Here is a 23,895-nt window from a genome sequence, read left to right on the forward strand (position 1 = left end):
GGCGGTGAGGCAGAGCAGCGCCCCAGCCCGAGCTGCTGCGTAACTGACCCTGGCATCCAACGTGGGCTCAGGGTGTATAGGTCCCATCACGGTGGATTAAATGAGCACTGTCCTACGGCTGGATAAGACTTCACAATAGAGCAACACATGTTAAATGACAGCAGCCAAAACTGGCCCCACCAGGCAACTGCCCATTCACAGAAGCTATTCACGAGCCTTCACCACCAAGAAATTAATTCATTAATAATACATCAGGCTTCGTGGACAATTCAAAGAAAACAACACAAAGCTACTTGTTCAATGACTGAAGATGCAGAATTTTCCCTGTCTAAAAAAACACACTAATCTAATTGACTTACCAAGATCAAGATCATAGGGATATTTATGCTAATATTTTGATTAGTAAAAAAGAAGTAAAAAAAAATCTATCCACTGAATTCATTCAGTGCCACTAAGAATAAAAATATATATATTTTTCAGCAGTAGCTAATAAAATCTGATTTTATATAGCTGTATTTAAAAAATTATTTTTTCCCACTTTAAACAACTATCAGGAAAATTTCTGTTTTTAACTTACTTTTTCTGTTACATTTTAAAAATTTCCTTCCTTGTTTCTCCTTCCTCCCAACAACTCATAAATATGAATTAAATATAATTATAAATGAACAGAACATTAACTTTTGGATTACTGCTGTGTTTTGGTAGAATGTTAATGTCATTTCTAAAGAAACAGTTATTACCAAAAGAAAAAGTAATTACTAAAGGAATCATGGCCTTAATGCTAACCTATTTTCAATCTTCAAACCACTCAAACTGCATTAATTTAAACATACTGGACTTTTCAAAAGAAGTATTAGATTTCAAAAGATTGCCTTACATAAAAGAGGAATATCGGTTTTCAGGATCCCAATTATACATTCCCGACGTTCTGAGACAGAGATCTGGTTAACAATACTGCAGGAGGATACAATTATTAATGTGTCTACTTGTATTAACTTACCAAGTTTCTAATGTCTCCCAGTCATTAAGTTGTACAAGTCACAAATAACATGAAATCCCACATCATCAACACCCATTTAAGCCAGTGGTTAGAGTGTCAGCCACCGTGGTGGGAAGCTCCAGGCAGGCATGGGTGGTCAGACAGCTCAGGCTATCAACTCTTGTCTCACTTAAACTACCTGCAGTTTACATTCTACGAAAGCAACAGGCCATCCTAGGATGCTGGAAGGGGTGGGGGTATTCCTTTTACTCTTGGCTAACTTCAGAAATCAGAATTATGGTGAAGGCCCTCGGGCAAAAAATGAATGGGTATTATTCCCTCTGGAGCTGGTTAATACCACTCTTTGAATTCCAAGGAGGTATTATGAGACAGCCATGTTCACACATCCACACCCCTACCTCCACTCCCATAAAGCACCTATGTGCATACCCCAGCAGCTTCCCAGTTAACCAGCCCTCAGTCAACCTAAGGAGTGATTCTCCATGAAGGAATTTTTAAAAGGTAATAGTGGTTTAATAGCCAATCCTTTTGTATACATAAATCTTTCTAAAAGGAGTCAATCTCCTCCCTGCCAACTTAAACAGAATATGCAGAAGAGAATTCAATTCTTTTTTACAGGCATGGAGTCATTCTTATAGACAGTGCTGTGTTGTAATATACTTCTGCCCTGGGGGCATGTCTGCAATGCTTTCTAAGTTGTCTTCTTTTACAGTTTTGAAAAATAATCTTTCCCTTTGATGCCAGAATGTTCAGCTGTCACTTTTTGCTTCTATCAAGGGCAGTTACAGTGTAATAAAAAGAGCTGTGTCCTTTGGCCCCCAGTTTCCTCATCTGTAAAACAGTGTAGTGGGAAAGCAATGTGACATTGGGGAACACAGTGGAAAACAGTTGGTAAATCATAAAGGTTAAGGCCAGACTTGTGAGTTTTGATAAAGGACTGTATTTATTAGCTAAGTATCTCCTCATCATACACTATTACTTTTTGGATTTGGTTTTCTGAGTCTTAAAAAAAGTAGTAACTTCTTATAATTACGCATAAATTTCATTCAACAAATACTTATGAACAGATACAGTACTAGGAAGCCAGGAAAAAAAAGCCTGGGAACTTAAAACTTTAGCTGATGTATTTCTTATAATTGAGTCTGAAACAGGAATTGATAGTTTTTAAAAAAATAGTTTTATTTATTTTTGACTGTGTTGGGTCTTTAATGCTGTGTGGGTTTTTGTCTAGTTGCACAAAGCAGGGACTACTCTCTAGGTGTGGGTGTGGACCTCTCATGCGGTGGCCTCTCTTGTTGCAGAGCACGGGCTCCCGACCACGTGGGTTTCAGGAGCTGTGGCTCGTGGGCTCTAGAGCACAGGCTCAGTAGCTGTGGCGTGTGGGCTTAGTTGCTCTGAGGCATGTGGGATCTTCCCGGATCAGGCATTGAACCCGTGTCTCCTGCATTGGCAGGTGGATTCTTTACCACTGAGCCTCCAGGTAAGCCCAGAATTGAGTTTTGAACGAGGTGCTTAGTGCTGTCCTATGAACAAAATGCTAATTATTTCCTCCTTATGTGTGTCTGTGCCCCATCTCAGTGAGGCCTTGACTGCCCATGCCAAACGCTTCTCCTCTGATTCCATCCTCCCACTCTCCCCTACGTCCAATTATTCACCGAATTCAGTTTATTCTATTTCCTAAACACCCTTCAAACATGCTAAGGCTGTCCTAGTGAAAAGTCTGCATACTTTCTGATCAAGACTATAAGCACAGTAAATTCCTGTTGTTCCCAATCCACTTTCCACAAGCCCGTCAGAGTGACTTTTCTAAAACATAAATCTGGTTCTGTTGCTTCTCTGCTTAAAACCCTTTCACCTACCCCCTCCTCTTTCATTTCTGCAAATGCTTTTGGGTACAATGTTTAAAGATTTTTCTAAACCTGGCTGTTGCTTCATCTGTTTTAATACTTTGCCAAGCACTGCAGCCATGCTGAACTCTGCATGGGCCTCAAGTATCTGTGAGGCCAGCTCCTACTGGCCCTGAGGCTTCCTTTCTCTGTAGAGCCCTGTGGTATATTACCACCCGCTTCATTACAAGCTCTCTTCTCTGTGTATCCCCTGCACCTTGTCTACACTTTGGTTACACATGGAATTTATAAGGGGGCTTCCCAGGTGGCTCAGTGATAAAGAATCTGCCTGGCAATGCAGGAGACGCTGGAGACTTGGGTTTGATCCCTAGTCAGGAGGATTCCCTGGATTCTTACCAGGAAAATCCCATGGACAGAAGAGTCTAGAATTTATTGGCTGCAAACATCATTAAATGCCTTATCATACATGCTCATTTATGTGAGTAGGTAAAACAGCAGTCACTGTGCTGCTCTGAGAGCTCATCAAGTCTCACACCACTTACAATAGCTGCAGTTAAGAGCTGGTGATGGCAGGGAAGCCTGGGGGCTGCAGCCCATGGGGTCGCAAAGAGTCTGACGCGACTGAGCGACTGAACTCAACTCAACTCATGTATGATTGCTCACGAGCCTGTCTGCTTAACTAAAGCAGAACCTACTGGCAATTGTATCTTAACTAATTCCCTATCCCCTGTACCTAACTCTGGGATTAATACAGGTTTACAGAATGATTGGGCTATAATCAGTGGTTTTCAAACTGTCATCTAAGGAACTCTAAGGACTTTTATGTGGTTGCCAGAGGTAGGATGGGGACAGTGTGGAGATCTAAGCTTCCTAACCTGTGATCAAACCAGAAAGGCCTCAAAGTTAAAATATATATATATATACACACACATATGTATATGTATATATATATTTTAACTTTCATGTGTCAAAGGACACCATCAAGAAAGTGAAAAAACAATCCATAGAATGGGAGAAAAGATTTAGAATCGAGTATCCAGAGTACATAAAGAACTCTAACAACTCAAAACTAGTAATTTAAAAATAAAAAGCAATTTAAAAAGAGAAAATGCACTTGAATAGAAGTGAAGATATTCAAACAATTAATAAACACATGAAAATATGCTCAATATCATTAAGTCATAAGGGAAATGCAAATCAAAACCACAATGAGAGACTACTTCATATCCATCAGAATGACTACAATAAAAAAAAAAAACAAAACTGAAAATAACAAGTGTTGACAAGAACATGGAGAAATCTGAACCCTCATACATTGCTGATGGGAATGTAACATGGTACAATTGCTGTAAAATGCAGTTTGGAAGTTCATCAAAAAGTTAAATACAATGTTAATACACATATAAGAGAAAACAAAGGTATAAAGCATGTACAGAAAGAGTGTAATCGGGCCCATCACTGGATAGGCGACTATGGGCGACACTGGCATTTTCCTGTACTTTACTTGCCTATGGTTTTCTAAACATGTACTGCTGCTGCTGCTGCTGCTAAGTCACGTCAGTCATGTAGGCAGCCCAACAGGCTCCCCCGCCCCTGGGATTCTCCAGGCAAGACTACTGCAGTGGGTTGCCATTTCCTCCTCCAATGCATGAAAGTGAAAAATGAAAAGTGAAGTCGCTCCGTTGTGTGCAACTCTTAGCGACCCCATGGACTGCAGCCTTCCAGACTCCTCCGTCCATGGGATTCTCCAGGCAAGAGTACTGGAATGGGGTGCCATTGCCTTCTCCAAACATGTACTACTTGGATAATATTAAACAATAAACGTTGTTAAAATGAAAAAAAAAAAAAAAAGTTAAACACAGAATTTTGTGTGACCCAGCAATTCCACTATTGGGTACATATAACCAAGAGATTTAAAAACATACATCCACATATAAATTTGTACACAAATGTTCACAGCAACATTATTCCTGATAGTCAAAAAGTGGAAACAGCCCAAATGTTAATCAACTGATGAAAGGCAGACAAAAATGTGGTACATCCATACAATGGAGTGTTATCTGACCATAAATACGGACAAATACCTCAACATGGATGTACCTTGGAAATATTACGCTAAATGAAAGAAACCAAACACAAAATGCCAGATATTACATGTCCAATTTTATATTAAATGTCCACAACAGGGAAATTCATAGAGAAGGAAAATAGATTAGTTAGTGGTTGCCAGGGATTGGAGGAGACAGAGGAACCAGGAGTTACTATTAACAGGTACTGGGTTTCTTTGTGAAGTGATGAAAATGTTCTGGAACTGAACTGTACATTTTATAAGAACAGATTTTATGTTATATAAATTATATCTCAATACAAATGTCAAAGTTAAAAAATAGAAAACAGAAATAAGTTTCTCTATGATGATCTGTACTTAGCAGTCCTTGTCAGCTGGACAGGACATTCCACACATTTATTCTGATGCCAGAACCACCCTTATCTTGATTACTGTAACTTGTAATATGTTTCAAACTCAGGAAGTTTGAATCCTCTTTGTTTTTTCTCCCCCTGAGATTGCTTTGGATACTCTGACTCCTCTGCATTTCCATATAAATTCTGGGATCAACTCGTTCATTTCTACAAGAATCCACTGGGATTGTATTGAATCCTTAGAGCAGTCAGGAGGTACTGCCATTTTAACAGCACTAAGTCTTCCATTCCATGAATCTGGGATGTTTTTCTGTTAAAGTCTTTTAATTTCTTTCAAAGATGTTTTGTAATTTTCAATGTGGAAGTTCTCTACTTCTGTTAAATTTATTCATAACTATTTGATTATTTTTGATGCTAACTTGAATTGTTTTCTTAATTTCACTTTTGAATCATTCATTTTGGGTTACTAATACAAAGAGTTACAACTGATTTTTCTAGCTGTGGCAAGCGGGGGCTACCCTCGAGCTGTGCTGTGCAGGCTTCTCACCGTGTGGCTTCTCTTGTTGCGGAGCACGTGCTCTAAGTGCACAGGCCGCAGTGGTCTGTCATGAGGGCTCTGTAGTTGAGGCTCTGGAGCACAGGCTCAGCAGTTGTGGCACGTGGGCTTAGATGTCCTATGGCATGTGGAATCTTCCTGGACCAGGCAGGGATTGAACCATGTCCCCTGCATTGGCAGGCAGATTCTTAACCACTGGACCAGCAGAGGAGTCTCACAACTGATTTTTGTGTGTTGATTTTATAACCTATCATGTAGAGGATACTTCTGATCAGGTATAAACCATGACTTACAGGAATTCACTTTTTCCTAATAAAAGGAATAAGTAAACAGAGGTATATATCAGAAATTTGTTAACTGTCCTGCTGAGCACCTACAGATGTTAGAGAGAAATTCATTTTTAGCTGTAATATGCTTGAAACATATATATACACTCAGAGTAATAATCTATTTTTTTTCTGGCTGTCATATTTTAGATATCCTGAACATTCTGAAACACATCTGTGAACTCAAAAATGACTTGCAAGATAGTTTCAAGCCCTTGTGTCTGACATTTAGCTTTTTCCTTTTTTGACCTTGTGAACTTCTATTCATGCTTTAGGACCTAGCTTAAATGCCACGTCTCCTCAAGGCCCTCTCTTAATCTACCCCCAGAACACATACTCTTCTGGTAGAACAAGCCCTCCTGTTTCTGGGCTGTACAGTACGCACCTTATGATGAAGCATAACTATTCATTTCCGCACCATTATCTTTTCCAGTCTGTGGCTGGGTAGGCTCGAGGGGGAAGTCCCCACTTCAGTCTTTGTAGTTCCCAGCACCTCAGTTCACTGATTTCCTGGCTGGCTCCAGCCAGCCCTGGGTTTCGGTGACTCAGCTATCACCTCTCTGTTCCCATCTACCATCACCGGTGTGGCCAGTCCTTTTTTGCCAGTCAAACTGGGAGCCCAGGCACTAGGGAGAGCTCTGGATGGCTACATAGCCTCCTGGGTCCTGGCACACTGCATTGAACCAGATCTGCGACTGTGCCTCTGCCTTTCTACCCTGACTCACCTAATTTGCAGTTGACCTGGGAACCTTGACCAGAAGCCCAATTCTCTCGGTCTTGGAGGCTGTCCTGAGCATGGTCTGGTCAACTTGGGCTAGTATACAGTCGGCACTTTTGAGAACTATCTGCTGAAATGAATGAACACAAGTCCACTCATTTTACTTCATCAGTCTTATTTGCTCTTCTCAGATGAGTGTGTTTGACCTTACACATCGCACTTGGGTATCCAATTTCATTTGATACTTTTCAGTTTTGCTATCAGTCACTGTGAGGAGTGTAAAGACTGAAGACAAGATGATCAGATCATCAGGCTAACAAGGAGTGACAAGAATGGTAGTAGTCACTAACAAGTCAAGTCACCACAGAAAACAGAGGTGATCACAAGAGAGAACACAAGAAAAGCATGAAGCAGATCAGCATACCCTTGTAGGGCCATTTAGTCTGGGAGCAAATGGTTCTATACACCTCAAAAAGCCCAAGCATACTGCTGAGTGCCAAAGCAAAATAACACAGGCAAAATGGCTAGGAAATTCACTAAAAGAGAAAGGCAGGATCCCCACAATTCTATAACCCTATAGGACATCAATACATCAAAGTTTAGTTCAATGCTGTGTTCAAAACATGGACCTGAGTCATCAAGAAAAGGTTACGATACAATGAAACCTTTATATCAGTGAAAAATGGTATGTACCACACTTTATCAATAGGGTGCCAAAAGCAAAAACATTTTAGAAACATTCTTTCTAAAAGTGCACATTTTCTCATTGATGTCAGAGCTTAAAGCAGTTATCAGTTATCTTGACAGTAAGGGCCCCCTTATCTCCCAAAGACATCAGATGGCCAAGGCAACATGGCACACACAGATACACATGACCAACAACAAACCACACTACTTTTACAATTCAGGTATTCAAGGACTTGGAGTGGACCTGGTTATAAGTTTTACAGTAAGAAGTTCTTTTGAGAGAAGCAACTCTGAGGCAAATACGGTGACTCTAAGACAGCACTCACATGCTGAGTTAGCCAGGTCCAAGCTGGATAAACTGCACCCCCAGCCCTCCTGGTTCTTTGGCTACCCTTCCAGTTCCTATTCTGTGGTTCAAATTTCATGTTCATGGCTCTTACTCCTCTGGTTTAACTTCTGGTGTCTTCTATCTGGATCTAAAATGGCTAACTTGCTTTGTCCCACAATTCCATCTCCTGACTCCCAACTCCTGAGGTTCACCCCTGGCCACTCTAGCACCGCCCCTATCCACACGATGTTGTTTTACTACTTCTTCATTCTTTGCCAGGCCATGCTAGCAGGTCAAGGTATAGCCACATAATAATAAATAAAGTACGTTACACTGGGCTTTGCTTATTAGCTATTTAGTACATGAGTCCAAATATACCCATCTTATCTGATTAGATTCCTTTGAGGGTGGTCCTTTTTGATTGTTAACTTTTTCCTAAGAGAAACAGTATAGGCTCATTGGAGAGCCATTTTATAATGGGGTATATTCCATGCCCAAGGAGTAAGATGGTTCAAATCCTGGCTGGTTATACTGACTCAGAAATAGAAGCCTTAAATGTCAGACATAAATGAAGATAGATAGTTAATTGTCCTCTGGGATCCACAAGGGCAGACTTAGCCATTATATTAATAGAAGAGGTTCTCAAACTCTATTGTGCAAAATTACTTGGGAAGCTAGGAAAATGTAGATTCCTGGGCTCCGTTCCTAGAACGTCGAATTCAGTGATTTAGGTCCAAGAGTCTGCATTTTAAACAACTGTCTTAGATAATCCTGATGTAGTTAGTCCTTGAACTGCCCATACCCTTTGAGAAGCACTGTTTTACAGCAATGAGAAATCTAACAACCATGGGACAAGCACAGTAATCAAAGGATCCCACCAAACCCTCCTTTCTAAGAGGCTATGACGCACCTTGCCTAAGGCAGGTCATCTGGCCAACTCATTCCTAACACTCTTATTACCAACCATCAGCTGGTTCCAAGATCAACTTACGTTTGTTTTAAAGATATATGTGAATTTCCCAAGTCTTCATAAAAAAAGATATCAATGTTTTTAGATAAAACGGGAATAGATGTCTTAAGTTACAGTTTTCTCTCACCTGAGGAAGACGCGCTATAAAGAAAAACATACTATTTAAGTTATAAGCTATTGCCCTTCATCACATAGACGTTCTCTCCTTAGAAAATCTCCCTATGATGATTTCAAAAGTCTCAAGATTTTGCCCAACTCAAACAAGTAAAATATTTTACATTTAATAGCAATCACTGCTACTTTAAATAAGGAATACAAATATCCATTTGATCCAGAAAATCTACAAGTGAGTGCTCCAGCAATACCCGTATTATTGGAGAAGATATCTGTACCTGAATATTCTGATGCCCAAGAGTCTGGCAGACCAAGAACAGTAGAGCCCAGGAAATGTGGCAGGCTGCGCACTTGACTGGGTAGGCCAAATTTCCTGGGACACTTTCCTAAGCAATCCTGAAGGGGGAGCTCAGGAAAATCAGTTTAATTAGGAGGATTCTGATGGGGATGGGAGGCCTTCAGAATCTAAGATGACAGAAGACATTGATGAGCTGTTAGATCCAGGAGGTCTGTCTGATATTTGAGATAATGGGGCCTCCATTTGTTTCTGGATGGTGCCTTCATTTTTGCACTAACATGGTTTATGGCTTGCATGGGATATATGGACTGACTGATGCAGCCATTAAGGATGCTGGAGCCCCATTCTTACTATTGTTGTGATATGTGTATGTGTTTGTTTTTTTCCTAGGAGGATCTTTATTTTTTCTCCCAAATCTCATAACTGGTTATACAGATGTTTAATTGAGAGGAATAATTATGAATTACGATTTTTTTTCTTTCAAACTTTCCTATCTGAAACATTTATCGCCTTCATTACAGGCATTTCAAATATTGTAAAATTAAAGTTTAAAAAATAAACACTGCTAGCAGGCGAGCCCAAGCCCAGAAAAACTGTTTCTACAAAACATCAATGTTCCTTAATTGGAATCGTGTATACCATAAGACTGCTAATTTACAGAAAAAAAGGAATTCAAAGTCAGAGTCAAAAGTAGAAAAGCTGACTGAGAATGAAATTCAGGTAGCTTAACTCCATGAAGGCAAAGGGACAGTGAAACTTGATGGATAAGGATGATCAGAGGTAGGGTGACTTAACATGTGAGAATACCAGTTATAAGCACAAAAAGTCAGGAGTGTGTTCAGGGGAAATGCCTAATGAGGAATTAAAGCTGAATTGTTGACCTAGAGCTTTTCAACACTTTTGTCACTCTGCTATGCTTTGGGTAAGTAAAGCAAGGAGGACAAATTTTATCCAGCTTATTTCTGCTGTTCAACTCTGACCCTTGTCTACTGAATGACTTTAAATATCTGTTACAGAAAAAAAAAATGGTACCACTTTAATTTCCGGCTCCATCCCCATCTGGCCAGAGAGAGGATAAATTAATATTATCATGTTTTGTCTTTAGGGCTTCTGATACCCCCAAGGACCAGCCTGTAGGATAGTCTGTTTTGGCAGAGATCCTCAGCCGGCATCAGAAGAGTGGGATTCAGGACAAGGCCAGTTCACGTAACACAGCTCAGAGCCATACAACACAACTTGCTCTGAGGATGTTGGGCACTGTGCTTCATTAGGAAACAAAATATAAGCTTTCCACACCATTAGGAATGACTTTAGGAGTGAAAGCACATAAGACGATGCCTCACCTCATCAACAATGCACTGCAGAAGCTGGAGAGGCTGCAATGGGAAAGAAGAGAGGAAAAAGTATTAGCCTCTATGCAATATCTTTACAGTGGAGTGGAAAGAAAAAATCATTAATGCAATAAAATATAGCAAGATTAATCAACAACAGCAAACTCTTATAAAAACATTGATGCTCAGGATGTTCTATTATTTCTAATGGTACCTAATCTAATACAGGCAGTTAAAGGTTTGCATTTTCTTCAAAATGCAATTTGCTAAGTTTAAAACAAGGCATTCAAGCATGCAAAGGAAGCAGCCATCAGGAAAAAGAAAAGTGAATTTTTTTCTGAACTCATAAAGCTTACCATTAAAGATCCCTGGTTTTTCTGAATCTGAAAAAAGGCAATATGTAATTAGCATGTCATAATCAAAATGACTCACTTGGACACATTATGATCACTGAGAGAAAATTATTGCATTGCTGGTGGCAATTTGTGGGCATGTGTTAACACAATTTACATAATGAAAATACACAAATGTTAATAGCTCGCTTCTCATTTATAGGCGAAAGTCAGCAGAATGTTAATTTCACACAACACTTTTTAGTACCCTCCAGGTTGTATTAGAATAGGGAGAAAAACCATAATCCATTTCAAAAGGCTGTTTACGATTCAGATATAAATAATGTTTTATATTGCTAGATTGTGAACACTGGGCTTAATGTTGCAATCATTGCTAATGTTATGAAGCTCACTCTTTTTAAATTAAAAACCGATTTATTTAAAATTGAAATTAAATCATAGTCAGAAATTAGAATTTTGGATTCCTGCCAGTGTCTGCTCACAATCCCCTATTTTGTGAAGAAAACTTTAATTATGTGGTTGAAGTATTTGCCTCTGACTCAAGAGTGGGTGAGGACTCCACCTTTTCCAAAGTTCCTCCAGCCTGTTTCCAGGGCAGCAATGCTTTCTGGGAAAATCAGATGCACGCAAGTTTTAACACTGCTTTTTAGGGGAAGAGAGCTGAGTCAAAGAGAAATGCCTGTTCTGGAGGCAGGATGCTCACACAGCTAACACTGATAAACCACGTCTCTTAGAAAGTCACTAAATTAATAAAACATCCACTTAGTAGTTAAAGTATTAAACACTTTAGTGTCCCTCCTCCTCCAACCACCCCCCTAAAAAAACTGCCTTACAGTTACTACAAACTCAATGCAAATGGAGTCCCAGGTATTAATTTTCCTAAGGGGGAAAATTTCAGGGCTTATATATAATTACTGAGGGGTCAGTTATTTGCTGGGATAGACTGTGCTTTAACAAGCTGGTAAAATATAGGTAAACTAATTAATAGTTTCTTATATGCTTTTAATGGTGCTTTTAAAAGTTCTTTCACATACACATTATCATTAGATTGCACAACCACCCTGAGTCTGGCAAGGATGGTCATCTCTACTCTATGATGGGAAAAACTGGGCCTCCCAGAGGTTGGGGCAGGCCCAAGGCCTCAGGATCTGGCTGTGGTTGTTCTGGGGCCTCTCCCATGCTCCCCTCTTTCCAGTATCATATCCGCCTACATCACAGCATTCCTCAAAAACAACTGGACTCACATGTGTTTATATTTGGCATGGTATAGTTGATAAATTATCAGTTTGGGCACACGGGTTCTTCTCAACTGGACTGTTAAGCTTCTCCAGGGCAGAAGCCATATTTCTTCATTTCTTTTACATCCCTATGGCTGATCAGCAGACCCTCCCACCCAGTGCTTGAGTGTTTTAAAAAGTGCTTTCCCATGTGTTATCTTAACTGAACATGGTATCCTCTCTTTCCTGCTCTTGGCTCCGCATCATGCCCTCTCCAGGCACAACTCCCTGAAACTTCCGTCCGACGTGGACTGGGTCTTAGTCTACTTTGGTAGTTCCTACTGAATACTGTCGTGAATTACTGTGCCTTCTTATTCCTCTAGTCAGTGTGTTCTTCTGTATAAGGATCTGCAGGGCAGTGTTTACATTAAAAAGGAATACAGCTCTTAACCACCACCTTGGAGTGGTTAGGATTTTAGTAAAAAGCCACAGCACCTTTAAAAACACCATGAAAACCCCAGGCACGTTCTCCTATGAGATACCTTTGGTGCTTGCTTTTACAGTTGGTCCTTGAATGACACGGGTTTGAAATGTGCAGGCCTACTTACACGAGGCTAGTTTTCATTAGTAAATACTACAGCACTCAATGGTTCATGGCTGGTTGAATCCATGGATGTGAAGGAACCTCAGATATTCAGACATGGGGAGCCAACTAAACTAAACCCAGATGAACCCCTTTGTTGTTCAAGGGCCAACTGTATTTTTTAAAGTATACATAGATTACCCATGCCCCCAACATTCTTAGTGAGATATATCTACTTCCAACAAGAGAGTTATTTGTAATGAACACAGAATTAGAAAACCATTTTTGACATCAAAGACAATGTTTTCCACAAATTTCCAGCAGTCAGGGGGATTACAAATTCTCCAAGGAAAACATTTTAAGTGATATGTTTCAAAATGAATTCAGCAATGGATTGTGAGACATGGTTTCCAGGAACACCCATTGTGTGAACTAAATGGAATTCTCCTCACAGACTGAGACCTAGGAAGAAGTCTCCACCTTGCCCTATTCTTTGGGTTAAAAGCATGGTTTAAGACCACTTAAAACTGTACTCTTTTAATGTTTGCTCTTCACTACAAGAAAAGGAGAAATAGCAATATCAAAAGTCTGTTTTATGATCTTATAACCATACTGTTTTGCCCAGGTTTTTAAAGAGAGACATTGTTACCAAGTTTTATTGTACGGTTTTGATAGCAACATATTATATGAAATCATCTTCATAAATTTTGTATTAAGGTAGCAGTGCCAGTACCTGAAATTGATTCAAAATGCTTAAGATACTCAATTACTTTTTAACACTGTTACACAATGCAGTGACTTATATCTTCTATTTCACAAGAATCTGATGATGCAACATCATTGTAATTGATTCATTTTCTCAATTAAATAAAGCTACTGTGCTTTTTTTTTTTATGAATGCCACATAGACCATAGAGTTAGATGTATTATCTCCTTTCTCTGTCTCAGATATATGGCCTTAAATGCTATATTCTGTTCCTCTGTTAATTCCACCAGAAAATTTAACGCCAGGGTCATATTTTTCAAATTCTGAAGTGCCATGTACTTGGCTGTATTTATATTAGGCGTATTTTTCACTGCTAAACTCTTTGTTGTTTACCTTTTTCAAGATCACATTACTGTACAGGCGCAGCAACCATAAAACAGACCCAAACAAAGTCAACCTCCAGTCACTGCTTCTGCGTTTGCACACAGTTCATGAAAAAGTGAAGCCCCTGGTTTTATAGCACATTAAAAGGGGTACTAAGGGTTCTCAATATAAAATGTTAGCTTCGTGAATGCCTCTCTTTATTCTGGGTCTGCCTTCCAAATGCTTAGCTCTTAGAGCAGAGTTCAGAGGGACACAATAACATTGTTAGGGCTGATGTACTGCCTGTACCTCCCAACATATGAGATGCTGTTTATAACTTAACTTGTCCAAGTCCACCTTCCTGCCTACACATTTTGCTCATACTGAGTTTTCCATGTCTAACTAATAACTGGGGACAAAGAACAGAACGATAATTGCTCCAGTCATAGACTTTTCTTATCAGTCTCTAGAACCAGCAGCATTTTGAAACCCTAGTTAGATAAACCTCTTCTCTCTTCTGGGCATAGCTTTTTTGTGTGTGTTCATCAGCTGTTAGAGCCAAGATTTTAAGCTACACTAACAGGGGATGCCTCATTCTAACATAAGACAGACCTATATGTGTCTAAATGAGGAAGAATGACTTCACAACAGGCAGGCCTAAATATCAGTTGGGTCTTATATTTCCTTGAGAGGACCATACAGCTGGCAATTTAAAAAGCTCCTGTAATATGACCTGTGAATCTGGAAAATGAACCTGGAAAGGAAATTACCGATGCAAAAGTTTGCTTACGGGGCCTCAATTATTTAGTCAATGACTCTGGTGATAAAAAAGCAACTTTGGAAGGTTCACATTATGCTTCTGTCTCTGGAGAGGTACTTTTTACACACACGACAGTAGACAGACCTTGCTACCAGCCCTTTTACATTATATTCAGAAGCACAATCAGAAAACTAAAATGAATCCACCTATGGAACTTAGAGAAGATACCAGCTTGAGCTTTCATTTTCTCTTTTACTCTCTGAAATTATGGCTTGCCCTGCAGCTCTTGTCGGAGAGATTTATATGTGACCTGGGTCAGATCTTCCAATATCAGTTGACAAATTTTCTCTTTACATATTTACTGCTTTTCAAGCTTGTGTTATTTTCTCTTAAATAGAGAGAGAAAAAAAAAAGAAATATAAAATTAAATCATACGGCTGGAATTTTAAAAGAATACCGTTTTTATCTGTTGTGCTCCTGGTATTACATTCTAGCTTTTGATGCTGAACTCTATTCTCTTTTTAAACGTCAAATTTTAAGAACTGTAGTTATTTTGCAAGGGCTCTCTTTTCAAATCAGATGCACTAAGCTAGAACTCTGGCTAAATATTAATATAAACAAGTATTATAGCAAACTGAGATTTTATATTCTAAATGAAGAAAGATGACCCATTTTTTTTTTTTTTAAATAGATGGGGACCTCTGAGACCTAGTTTAATCTACTCATTTTGCTGTTAGGGAAACTGAGGCTCAGAGGGGAAAAGTGCCCAAGGTCACCGAACCTGGCTTAGAATTGACTGCTGACTCATGAGGCAACTAGTAAGGGAGGGGGAATGCATAAGCTTTGGAATCAGAAAGATTCCTGGAATTCCTGTCTGATTCTCATGGCTTCAGAAGCTCCCTCCTTTCACCAGGCTTAGGGCTCTTGTCTAGAAAAGATAAGCTAGAGGGGCCCAAGCATCCATCCCGCCCCTGGAGTCTCCCACTCAGGCACAGATGTTTTTCCTACCGGAGGGTAAACTAACACAGACATTCGGTCTGACTATACCTGGTATTGTGCTGGGTGTTGAAACGGAGTCGCATCACCTCCAACCCATCAGAAATTGTAATAAAAAAGTGCCCAAATCTCAAAAAGCCCTCAGAGAGAGAGAAAAAAAAATCACTTTCACATGACCACAAACTGAATTGTTATTGCTGTTGCTGAGTTGCTGAGTCCTGTCTGACTCTTAATGACTCCATGGACTGTAGCCCATCAGGCTCCTTTGTCCATAGGATTTTCCAGGCAAGAATACTGGAGTGGGTTGCCCATTTCCTTTCCAGGGGATCTTCTTGACCTAGGGATCTGACCTGCTCTCCTGTATTGCAGGCAGATTCTTTACCTCCAAGCCACCAGGGGAATCCCTTACAAACTGAATACACAATGCTTGGTAACTTAAAATAAAAGTGCCTAAACAAAGCGCTGTTTTTTTTGAGAAGGAACAGGACAAAATTTACCCTAGTTAACTATAAATGGGAATCTTAGCAAACTGATATTTTCAGATTAACTGAATGTATTATGAGATAAAATAAACAAATAAAACATAGTATTTCTAGCAATATAAAATGAACAAATATAGTTCACTTGTGCTCTATCTCCCCTATTCATCAATCTCTGTCCTTGTTCAAGCTCTAATCATGCCTGTGAATCTATCAGCATAGCTTGTTAGGACAAAACAAAACAAAAACAAAAAATAAGTTATATCACTTATTTAAACACAAATAAATGACTTAAACATGAGTGATAAGAGGACTCAGTGAGGGGTCACTCAGAAAAGTATAAGAGGTCACTGTGATCCCCGTGTCCTAAGATCCACTCACTGGCACGTTCTCCCTGCCTCACACCCCGAACTTGGGCCAGGGTGCTGCATTCTGGAGTGATCAGTTTTGAAAAGTTCAAAATAGATATCCCTGAATTTGACAAACAGTTGGGGCTGACAGAAAGGCTCTAAGGTGCCTAGAGGAGGGCAGAGCTCAGATGGGACCAGGCAGAACATCATCACAGCCATAAATTAGATCACTTGGCTCTTACTGCGTCCCGAGCATCAAGGACAACGCATTTCCACATGACACACAACAGCTGGAGCACCAAGGTGCGGCGTAGCTATTATTCACGTGCCGGGTCTGCCGGTCAGTGAGTAGGAAGAAAAGGACCTGACGGCCTGTGCTCTTTTATCCCTTGTGTATTTAAAACTGACACAGCTCATGTCCTCCCCTACCCAGGGGTGCAGGAGCCAGAGTCAATCATTTCCTGGGCAAATAAATGAGAATTTCAATATTCAGACCTAAATTCTGTGAGAAAAGCAGGAGCTGAGAATCACAATTCAACATGACAAATGTGAGCTGCAAAAACCAACTTTTTCCCTCACAGTACAAGGTCTGGCCGAGGAGTCCATTGAGTACTTCCGTTTCAAAGAAGATCTGAGATGTTTGCTACATCAAACTGTTTTCTTTACTACAAAAAAAGGTGTGGTCTTAGTTTAAGAATATCTGTTCTCTGTGTGTCGGGGAGGGGGAGGGGAAGGAGGAGGTGTTGCTTTTTCTGAGAAAAGCCTGTTGACCATTCTACTTTTTATGGTCAAATAAATCTGCTATCAGTTCAGTTCAGTCGCTCAGTCATGTCTGACTCTTTGCAACCCCATGAACCACAGCACGCCAGGCCTCCCTGTCCATCACCAACTCCCGGAGTTTACCCAATCTCATGTACATTGAGTCGGTGATGCCATCCAACCATCTCACCCTCTGTCATTTCCTTCTTCTCCCGCCCTCAATCTTTCCTAGCATCCGGGTCTTTTCTAAGGAGTCAGCTCTTCGCATCAGGTGGCCACACTATTGGAGTTTTGGCTTCAACATCATTCCTTCCAATGAACCCCCGGGACTGATCTCCTTTAGGATGGACTGGTTGGATCTCCTTGCAGTCCAAGGGACTCTCAAGAGTCTTCTCCAACACCACAGTTCAAAGGCATCAATTCTTCGGCGCTCAGCTTTCTTAATAGTCCAACTCTCACATCCATACATGACTACTGGAAAAACCATAGCCTTGACTAGATGGACCTTTGTTGGCAAAGTAATGTCTCTGCTTTTGAATATGCTATCTAGGTTGGTCATAACTTTTCTTCCAAGGAGTAAGCGTCTTTTAATTTCATGGCTGCAGTCACCATCTGCAGTGATTTTAGAGCCCCAAAAAATAAAGTCTGACACTGTTTCCACTGTTTGCCCATCTATTTCCCATGAAGTGATGGGACCAGATGCCATGATCTTCGTTAGTGTGGCAAAATATCTGAAAGGGTTTTTCATTAGGATGCATCTCTATTAGGTTAAATCCTCCACATGTCACAGAATCCAGAACGATGTTAGAGGTCACCTAGTCTAATTCCTTGTTTCACACAGAAATTAGCTTTATAATTTTTCTGACAGAGAGCCATCCTGTCTTTGCTTGAAGACTTCCAGTGCTAGGATTCCAATGATTCTATCTTGGGTAGCTTGAATTGCTAGGAAATTTGTTCTTATTCTGAGTTCAAATATGTCTTCCTATAAGATAGGATCATGGTCTGGAGCTGCAGTGATTAAGTCTAAAGACAGCTCTTCACATATTTCAAAACGGCTGTCATGTCTTAACAATGTTTTCTTTCCTCAACAAACATCCCATTTTCTTCCTAGGGTCATTTGCTATGTTTGGCTGGCCTCTATCCTTCTCCCTTCCATTAGTAATGGCATGCTAACAAACATCCCCTTGTCTCTAAGTAACCCATGAGCTTCATGGGAAGATGACTTCAACCCCAGCTTTAGAGGTGGGGCATGTAGCCCAGTCGGCATCGCCTACACGCCCCGAGTTCAGGGAGTTAAACTGGTCCAATCAAACTGAAACCTACTGCCTCTGGCTGCTTGAGGGGAAAAAGACCTGCTCTTCCCGTCTAAACTGAGAATCAGGTCACCTCAGAAGCTCTATAGTCATTCTTGGTCTGTGAAGGGAGAAGCCTACTAAGGTCAGAGCCCAAAGTGAACTACTGGATAAGGTTCTACCTAAAACCAGCAATACTTAGCTTTTCGGTCATGTATTTCAATAAATTTCCCCTGTGATGGAGGCAACTTTGAGTTGGGTTTTCTGTGACCTGAACCAGAAACTTCTGGAAGAATCACCCCAGCATGATTTCACATTCTCCATTGAAGCTACCTTTCTCTGAATGTGGTGCTGTACAGGCACATTCCTCATAAAGTGCAATGCCTATGTCTTGCACTGGCTTAGATCACCTGATTCTGGACACTGTACTTGGTAGAATCTCACAGAGGCTACAAGGGTATTCACATTTTTGATAGCCATATCACATAGTCGGCTCAATGGAGAGAAACAGAGAAATGTATAAGTTTTGGGCTGGAAAAAAATTACTTCTTTCTTGTACTCTTCGATTTCTTATCTGTTTCATACTGACAGAGTATTTGAGAGTCAAAATGAGCAGATGATTAAACCAATTACAGCATCTAGACAAGTCTGATGAAGTTTCTACCTGTGGTCTTTCCCTTGTAACTGATAGAAAATGCATCAGTCTTTCATTTGGCTGAAGGAGACTCATAGACTTGGTGTCTGAAAGCCACCCAAAAGGTTCTTTAATCTGACCCAGCTTCCACCCCATCTGACTCTTGAATCCCTCCATCATTACACCCCAGCTGATCGGGTTTCTGTTTGAATACGTACAGTAATGGGGAGTCTGCGCATTTTCTGACTGCCCATCCTACCTCCTATTCCAGTTCTATCCTCCTAACATTGCAAATCCACATCCTTTTTTACAGAGAATCCTCAAATATCTGAAGACAACTATCAAGTCTCCTTGGAAGGCTTTATTCTTCAGGTATTGATGCTGGCAGGGCAGAGTGGAAGTATGGACAATGGAAGGTGATGAAATTATTAATTTAAAGCCTAAGTATGTGAACTGATTCTTAGTTTCTTCTGATTCTAAAACATGCTATGCCAACATGTAAAAAAGTAAAATTAGACTGAATTATCAATTCATATATGTGTATGAAGATCTTACTGCCAGTCACTTTACGAGACTCTAGGACCCAGATGATGGGTAAGATATGTACTTGCTGGTCCACAAAAACAAAGGGACTTTTTAAGTTCCCTGAAACTTAGCGGCAGAGATGAGACTTAAGCTCAGGGTGCACTCACCTCTGTATGTCACTGAATATTTGTATGAAATATAGTTCGATGGATTTAGGATGCTGTAAATCTCTAAGACAGCTTCCCCATGAGGCCCACAACAAGTCATGTTTTCAGGCATTGCAAGGAAGGTTTTCTTTGTGAGCTAAGACTCCACATATTGCTCCTTAAACAAACAAACAAACAAAAAACCCAAACAAACATGATATATCTGACAACATGGTTTGGTCTGCTGAGATTCTGAGATAAGCTGTAATTGCAGCCAATATGTGGTTCTTACAGGATTAGGAAAGAAAAGAAAACCTTGAAATACAGTCACACATAACCATGTTAATTAACGAATACCTTATTGGCGTGACTGTAAATTCAAAATAGATTTAAAGAGAAGAAGTCATAGATTTAGAATGAACTAAAGAAAGCTTGACTTCTGTTTCAGAGTTTTGGTTCACACCTCTCATATTTTGATATAGGCAAAATAAAGTTTCAATAAATTTTAAGAGAGGATTTAGGAGATGGGGATGAGAAAGGTGGCTGAAGGTGTGGAAAAGAGGAGGAAACTGCTCATACAAGATGAAAGCAGGGACTTCCCTGGTGGTCCAGTGGTTAAGGTAAGACTCTGTGCTTCTAATGCAGAGGACATGGGTTCGATCCCTGGCTGGGGAAGTAAGGTCCAGCATGTCATGTAGTGTGATAAAAAAAAATAAAAAAATGAAAGGAGACCACAGATGTATCTAGCCCAGCATTTTTCAGTCCTTGTTTGCCAAATGTTGTATGAGCCACTGGGCAGAGACCATATACTGACAACGATTTAATTTGTTATTCGCTGGGTGTGTCGCTTGCTGTGCCCCGGTCACCTCTGCTCTGAGTCACTGAACATTTCCAGTTGGCTACCAAGGAGGTACAGGGCTGTCCAAAGAGCAGGGGCTGTAGGGAGTCCTTTGGATGGGAACGTTCTTTTGTTTACTGTATTTTACCAAACTAGTCAAGGTCTCCTCACGCCCAGAATGATGCTCTCTGAAACTTCTAAACAGGAAATAAAACAAGTTCCATTACCATCTTTGGTCTTTCTCTCCTCATCTGAGCTTCCTTCCTCATAAGACTGTCACATTCCCCAGCCTTCCTTGCCCTCTCTACATGGTGGTCACCACCTATAGACCCTGACAGTGTATAGCATAAGAGGCCACACTTGGTTCTAATTGGTTGCCTTAGGTTCCCTCGATACCTTGGCTCTGTGCATAAACAGACAACTGCCTCCTCTCTTAGCTTCTCGCAGTCACTGTGACCCTTCTTTCCACCTGGTGTGTCCTGGGCAATCTCCAGGCTTAAATCGAACCAGCTCTTTGCTCCTTTTAGGCAACTCATTGATTTTTTAATGAACTTAGCTTGTCTGTTTCATTGGCAGTAAAGAGGGTTGGGTTCTGAGCATCACTAACATTTCAGTTGAGGAAGAATTCCCAAGCCCCCAGGCATTAATCCAGAACTGTTAAACATGTGAAAAGTAATCTGTACTCAAACAAAGCTTGGCCAGGTCTGCCCCCCTTTTAACTTGGATGCCAATGAGCCCCTCGCTCCAAATCTACCTAAGTTTTCTATACTGAATGTTGTTAAATAAAACACTGGAGTACAATAAAAGCTGATGTCTTTGCCCATTGTTGCTGCTGTTACTACTGCTGTTGAGGACCACTTTCCCTCCAGGGATCCGTATCCATCAGCAATTACCTAGCAGGTATGGAGCATCCTAGGACAGTAATTTCCATCTCTGAAGACACGCCTGTTGGAGGCAGTACCTGAGTGGATGGGTGTGTAAAATAAGGATAGCCATTTGGGCTCAAAGACCCTGGGTGCCTTTTCTCACTTTCTCCCTGCACCCCAGCCCTCCAGAGTGGGAGATAGTCTGATTCTGTTGCCAAATATCTGGTAATCATCAGTGAGTCATTTAACAGCTATGGACCCCCATGTCCTCCTCTATAAAGTAAATGAGTTGGACTAGACCATTGTAAGATCGCCTCACATCCTGCAATTCTATGCTACCATTAGGTAGCACCAATGAAACCAAAGGGGGAAAAAATGACCGGCTTTCTAGACCACAAGCCTCAGAGGGAAAGAAGGCAGTGACGTCACTCATAAAAGCCAGACTGGGCACCAAATTCTCTACTTCAAGCTTCAATTCTATTTCTGGGCTAAACTGCTTATTTAAAAATTGTAGAAGAATAATGGTCCCCAGTTATTGAATTAAAAATTACTATATTCTGCATATAATTCTATATATTAATGACAGATTGTTAATGATAGATTATAACTGAAAAAAGAAAGACTGTAAAGGAAAGCTCTTATGGGATCAGAAAAGTAATTCATTTTAGTCCTACCTGGAATGAGACATGGTCATATATTTTCAGAGCTACGTGGGTAAATCCCTAAAGTACTTTCTGAAAATATAAATAATACTAATATTACCTTGCTCTTGTTTACCAACTTATATTTTTCAAAGGGCTCTCTTAGGTATTAGGTCATTTGATCATGACAACCCCCCAAACTCCCCAGCAGTCTAGCCAAGTCAAATTCATAAAGGGTGGCAGAGAACCCCTTAGAGGCATGTGCCAACTGACTTTAGGCTAAGTGCTCAGTCATGTGACTCCAGGGACTATAGCCCACCAGGCTTCTCTGTCTATGGGATTTCCCAGGCAAGAATACTGGAGTGGGTTGCCATGCCCTCTTCCAGGGTATCTTCCTGACCCAGGGACTGAACCTACATCTCTTGTGTCTCCTGCATTGGCAGGCAGATTCTTTACCACTAGCACCACCTGGGAAGTCTGGACCTTAGGGGTAGAAACCTTAAAATGCAATGATTTCTAGATTTACCTGGAGTCCAGTGATTAAGAACCTGCCTGCTAATGCAGGGGACATGGGTTCGATCCCTCATCCAGGAAGATTCCACATGCCTCAGAGAAACGGAAGCCCGTGCGCCATAACTACTGAGCCCACGCTCTAGAGCCCTTGAGCCATAACTACCAAACCTGCGTGCAGCAACTACTGAAGCCTGTGCTCTGTAATAAGAGAAGCCCCTGCAAGAAGAAACCCATGTACCACAACAAAGAGTAGCCCCTACTCCCTGCAACTAAAGGACACCCTCACCCAGCAATGAAGACCCAGCACAGTCAAAAAATTCAAAATAAATGAGTAAAAATTTTAAAAATGTAATGATTTCTGACCTCAGATTGGTTCTCAGTCATCTCAAAGGGAGTCATGAAATTCTCAAGCCCAAGTTCATGATCTGGATCTGCCACATGTGCTGGCTCCATCCTGATACAGTACCTCTCTCCTCTTGCATTCTTCCCTCCCCTTCTTACTTCTTTCCCTCCTTGTGTTGCTTTAGAGGTCATCTAAGGAAATTCCCAAACTAAGAGGGAGATAAAAGGAATAGCAGCAGCAGTGAACTTAGTGAGCTGAAGTACTGCAAGGAAACCAAGTACAACACGCTGCGTCAGACCTTTATCTTAAGGGTAGAGAAAATGACTCTCTTGACTAGGATGCCTGGAGTTCTTTTTCATCCTTCTAGCCTTAGAGCCTCGGGAGAAGGCAATAGCACCCCACTCCAGTACTGTTGCCCGGAAAATCCCATGGATGGAAGAGCCTGGTGGGCCACAGTCCATGGGGTTGCTAAGAGTCAGACACGACTGAGCGACTTCACTTTCACTTTCCACTTTCATACACTGGAGAAGGAAATGGCAACCCACTCCAGTGTTCTTGCCTGGAGAATCCCATGGACAGAGAAGCCTGGTAGGCTGCAGTCCATGGGGTCGCACAGAGTCGGACACGACTGAAGCGACTTAGCAGCAGCAGCCTTAGAGCCTCAGCTCAAGCATCATCCACCCTGTGAAGCCATGGCTTCCTCAAGTGAGCTGACCTCTGACTCGTTAGGCTGGAGCACACCATCTCCTGTAGGGTTCCTTTTATATCAACTGCCATCTATTTATGTTTTTCCTGCCCACTGCATTAGATGCTTTGATAGCAGGGACAACGTATTTCATTTCTGTACTCCCAGTGCTCAGCACAGTGCCTGGACAGAGTAGATGCTCAGTGACAAATACGTGTTCAAGTAAACTGAAATGTATGTCATAAAATAG

General features: G+C 40.9%; 1 protein-coding gene across 8 annotated transcripts in view; it reads right to left on the bottom strand.

Annotated features, from left to right (window-relative positions):
• Window positions 1-23,895, bottom strand: part of MAP2K5 (mitogen-activated protein kinase kinase 5) — a 266,618-nt gene that overhangs the window by 55,634 nt on the left and 187,089 nt on the right. For 5 of the 8 annotated variants that reach the window (XM_006052082.3, XM_006052081.3, XM_044925393.1 and 2 more), the window contains 2 exons: window positions 10,953-10,979; window positions 10,609-10,641 (listed from right to left, as the gene is read on the bottom strand). In XM_006052082.3, coding sequence (XP_006052144.1) covers window positions 10,609-10,641; window positions 10,953-10,979 — 60 coding nt within the window. The remainder of the gene's footprint in view (window positions 1-10,608; window positions 10,642-10,952; window positions 10,980-23,895) is intronic. The other 3 variants (XM_044925392.1, XM_044925390.1, XM_044925388.1) reach the window with 1 other exon arrangement.

Source organism: Bubalus bubalis, chromosome 11 (assembly GCF_019923935.1).
Source record: "Bubalus bubalis isolate 160015118507 breed Murrah chromosome 11, NDDB_SH_1, whole genome shotgun sequence".
Classification (NCBI taxonomy): Eukaryota; Metazoa; Chordata; class Mammalia; order Artiodactyla; family Bovidae; genus Bubalus; species Bubalus bubalis.